Source organism: Anopheles aquasalis, chromosome 2 (genome assembly GCF_943734665.1).
Source record: "Anopheles aquasalis chromosome 2, idAnoAquaMG_Q_19, whole genome shotgun sequence".
NCBI classification, from domain to species: domain Eukaryota; kingdom Metazoa; phylum Arthropoda; class Insecta; order Diptera; family Culicidae; genus Anopheles; species Anopheles aquasalis.
Window position 1 is genome coordinate 78,132,228 of NC_064877.1, and position 3,419 is coordinate 78,135,646.

A 3,419-nucleotide genomic window follows, 5' to 3' on the forward strand; every position below is an offset into this window, starting at 1 on the left:
CAAATATCTATATCGCCAGGAGCGGGAAGGAAGCATAAAGGTGGAGTACATCGTTACCCATTAGCTACCGGAACAACACCGGTAGCATCTTGTTTCGTAGAAAGTAACATCCAAAACAACTTAGCGTCGACATGAAGGCTATGTCGCATAAGATGCATCTTCTTGTTCGGGGACGACTTGTAAAAAGGAAAAGTTCCGCATCACATATTTACAATTAACATGCTCTTTTTGCACGCTGTTATTTCAAACTTGATGGCTTGTTAAATATTTACGAGCCCCGCATACAATGATTTTGAGGTACAATTTTATTCACAATGAAATCAATATTAAAGATAATTCTGAAATTCTCTTTTAGCTATGATGTTCTACGGTTGGCGCATCTCATGGATCATGGATTTATTGAGCTTGAATTCTTTCCACTCAGCTTAAATACAATATTCAGCAGCACATTTAGTCTTTGTTATACCTTTTATTATAATAAAAAATAACTAGCTATTATTGTCCTGGGTGTCGTATTCTTTACTTCATTTTTCGGTTTTCACAACTGCTATTCAAAAAAGATATAAAAGCACAATGATTTCCAACATACAATACATTATTTCATATGACCATATAGTGTTGGTAGTTTTCGTTGGTGGGTTCACTTTGGGAGCATTCTTAGCTGATTATACACGGTCCTCACAACCCCGATAAGGCTCAATGCAGTGACCAAGATGGTGAAAGAAAACATCATGTCAATGCCTTCCTGAATTGTGTTTTGATGGTATATCTTTTTCTTATATGCCAACATAATTGCTACCATACCCAGCGCGTAACAAACTGTACCACTAAGATAGTGGCTTAGCTTCGAGTATATCGGCTTAATGCGACGCCGCAATTCTACGGCATATAAAGACATCAAACCGTTGACGAACGTAAGGCACAGGAAGATTAGCGAGCACAGTCCCACTATGCTGTGAGTCGAGGAAAAGTGACGCTTGTTGCTTGTTTCGCGATAGTAGATCTCCAGTGCGATTCCTAGCACGACACAGAAACAGGCGACAACTTCGATCAGCCAGTGAACGGTTCGCTTATGTGAATGGGTAAGCTTTTGGGACCATCCGTTTCCACTGTAGAACAGAACAATACCCTCGGTCATCAGCAGATGGTACTACGGGGTGGAATGATGTACGGAGAAGAGTGTGAAATTAATTATACGGATGCAGCAGATGTATACGAAATGCAGTTTGCGTGCCCTCTTACCCCGAGAAGACAGAGAAACACGTGCCATGTGTACAGCTTACTGAATCCATTGATCCAGCAGAGCCAGCTGGTGTAAATGCAGACGACACCGATCATCACGTGGTTTATGGTGTTGAATATTCCTTCCAGCATCAGCACCCATTCATTCATTCCTGGTTCTTTGGGTTTTTCGAAAGATTCTTTCACACTGGTTTTCGTTTCTAAACCATTTTCCGTTGCCATTTTCTCGTTCACACTTTCACGATTTCAGTTTGCCAAATTTTGTTGAAACCACTCAACAGAACAGCACACTAAACGAATTGATTCTCACCACGAACAGAGCGAGCTGCAGCGTAGCGTAAGCTGCGATGGTATGGAGTAATGCCCAGTTCAACATTATTCTTTTGTACGGATTGATCAATAGACAGACTTGCGTTCACAGTTTTCACGATTTCTTATCAGCCGTACGTGTACGAGATGCTACGTGCGAGACTAGCGAACCTCCCCCCACACACTGCACGCGACACCGCGAGGGTAGAGCGTTCTCTTTATCATTTGCAACACGAGTTAATCACCGTCGCGAAGACGAGCCATCTGGGTTGCCCATCGTGAACGCTGGAAGCTGTGTACAAAGCAGGGAAATCCCACGCGAGATTACAGATTATTGTTTTTTATTTCCACTCTCCGTTATCACAAGTATATTTAACGCTACATGTTTAATTTTCGTACAAAAGATAATCACTATTTCTACAAGCACCAAACCATTCTCGAATAAATTGGTATGAGCTCCTGAACATGCCACACAGACTAAGCAGAGTGTTGGTTACAGCAAAGCATTTTAACATTATGCACACTTCTATCGAGAAGTGTTCAGTGAAAGTGTGTTTATCGTAAGATAGAACGATCGCAACCGTTCCGGCTAAAAAACTTGTCAACCCAGCGATACGATGCAATCGTTTGGAGACCGAGAGTCTCATACAGCTGCTTGGACCTTGACCCCACACCAGTATGATCAGCCCGATCGCTAGCGTAATGATTACAAAAACCACCGATATTGTTCCCGTCACTGAGTGGACCGAAACTAGGTGTGGTTTGCCTTTGATTTCGCGGCTTGCGTACTGCACCACACATCCAACGAGCACAGCTCCACTAGCAACACACTGCAAACCGAGATGAGTCAGTCTCCTCGCGGAATGTCTCATTAACCGGGTGAAGCTGTTGTTGCCATTCAACACGACTATTCCGCTGGCCATCAGCAGGTGATACTAAAACATGGAGTTGGTTTAACATCGGTGACATCCCCAGAAAAGCGACCACGAGCTTACCGCGAGACCCGTGAGAAAAACGTGCCAGGTATACAAATGGGAAAACCCATACTTCCAGCAGGCAATCAGCAAACAGGCACTGGATGTGATGATAACGAGCGGGTGCACTATGTAAAAAAGTGCATATGATGAAGTGGATTGAATGTAGCCGATCACCGAGGACCATTTACGGCCATTCGGGGAATCATGCTCCATTTCATCCATTTTTTACCGTTAAAAAGCGCTCTGAAACTGAATTGCCGCCTGGTTTTGTGGGCGTTCGACGCTACGATGCGATAACGGACTGTTGAATCCTCCCGATCAGTTCCACCCGATGGTAGATTCGAGTTTTTTGCAGAAGGGTAAAAGACTTAAATAGCCCCCCCCCCCCCCCCCCCCCCGGGAGTTACTGAGTAACCGTAAAAGTCGCTTTTTAAATGATTTACCACTTGGTACCACCTAGTACCGCACGTACCGCAACCAGTGTGGCAGCGCCTTAAATAAACGTTTTTTACAGTGGTGATCGTTGAAGTATAAAGCCGGGGATACATGAAGCGTAAACTCAAGCGTAAATATAAAATTAATTCACACTTGAACATGTTTACATAACCGGGTTGAGACGTGTAATCCGAATTTCACTGAACTTTAATCGACTTTTGTGAGAAAAATAAGACCTGTTTTCCGAAGAAAAAGATTAAAAACGCTAGTAATGATCACTCACTATTAATGCAAATCACAAACAGAAAATATAGTGAGGCAAATCGCTTGCAAACAGCGTTTACGCTAGGATTTATGCTTCGTGGACCTATAATCTTTTCTACACCGTGTAAACGGCAAATGTAAACTTTTTGGCATTACATTCTGAGTTTACGCTAGAGTTTACGCTTCATGTAT

The 3,419-nt window shown here is 43.0% G+C and overlaps 1 protein-coding gene across 6 annotated transcripts; it reads right to left on the minus strand.

The window, feature by feature from the left end:
* Positions 1 to 263: 263 nt before the first annotated feature.
* Positions 264 to 2,850, minus strand: LOC126581659 (transmembrane reductase CYB561D2-like). 6 transcript variants are annotated; one of them, XM_050245471.1, is made up of 4 exons: positions 2,758 to 2,850; positions 2,547 to 2,625; positions 1,243 to 2,486; positions 264 to 1,150 (listed from the first exon to the last, which is right to left on the minus strand). In XM_050245471.1, the coding sequence occupies exons 3-4, from the start codon at positions 1,462 to 1,464 to the stop codon at positions 641 to 643; spliced, it is 732 nt and encodes a 243-aa protein (XP_050101428.1). In that variant the 5' UTR covers positions 1,465 to 2,486; positions 2,547 to 2,625; positions 2,758 to 2,850; the 3' UTR covers positions 264 to 640. The 6 variants fall into 6 exon arrangements, with proteins under 6 accessions (XP_050101428.1, XP_050101427.1, XP_050101429.1 ...); XM_050245470.1 differs by having other exon boundaries at positions 2,547 to 2,653; positions 2,758 to 2,845; XM_050245472.1 differs by lacking the exon at positions 2,547 to 2,625 and having other exon boundaries at positions 1,243 to 1,843; positions 2,758 to 2,830.
* Between the last annotated feature and the right edge of the window lie 569 nt (positions 2,851 to 3,419).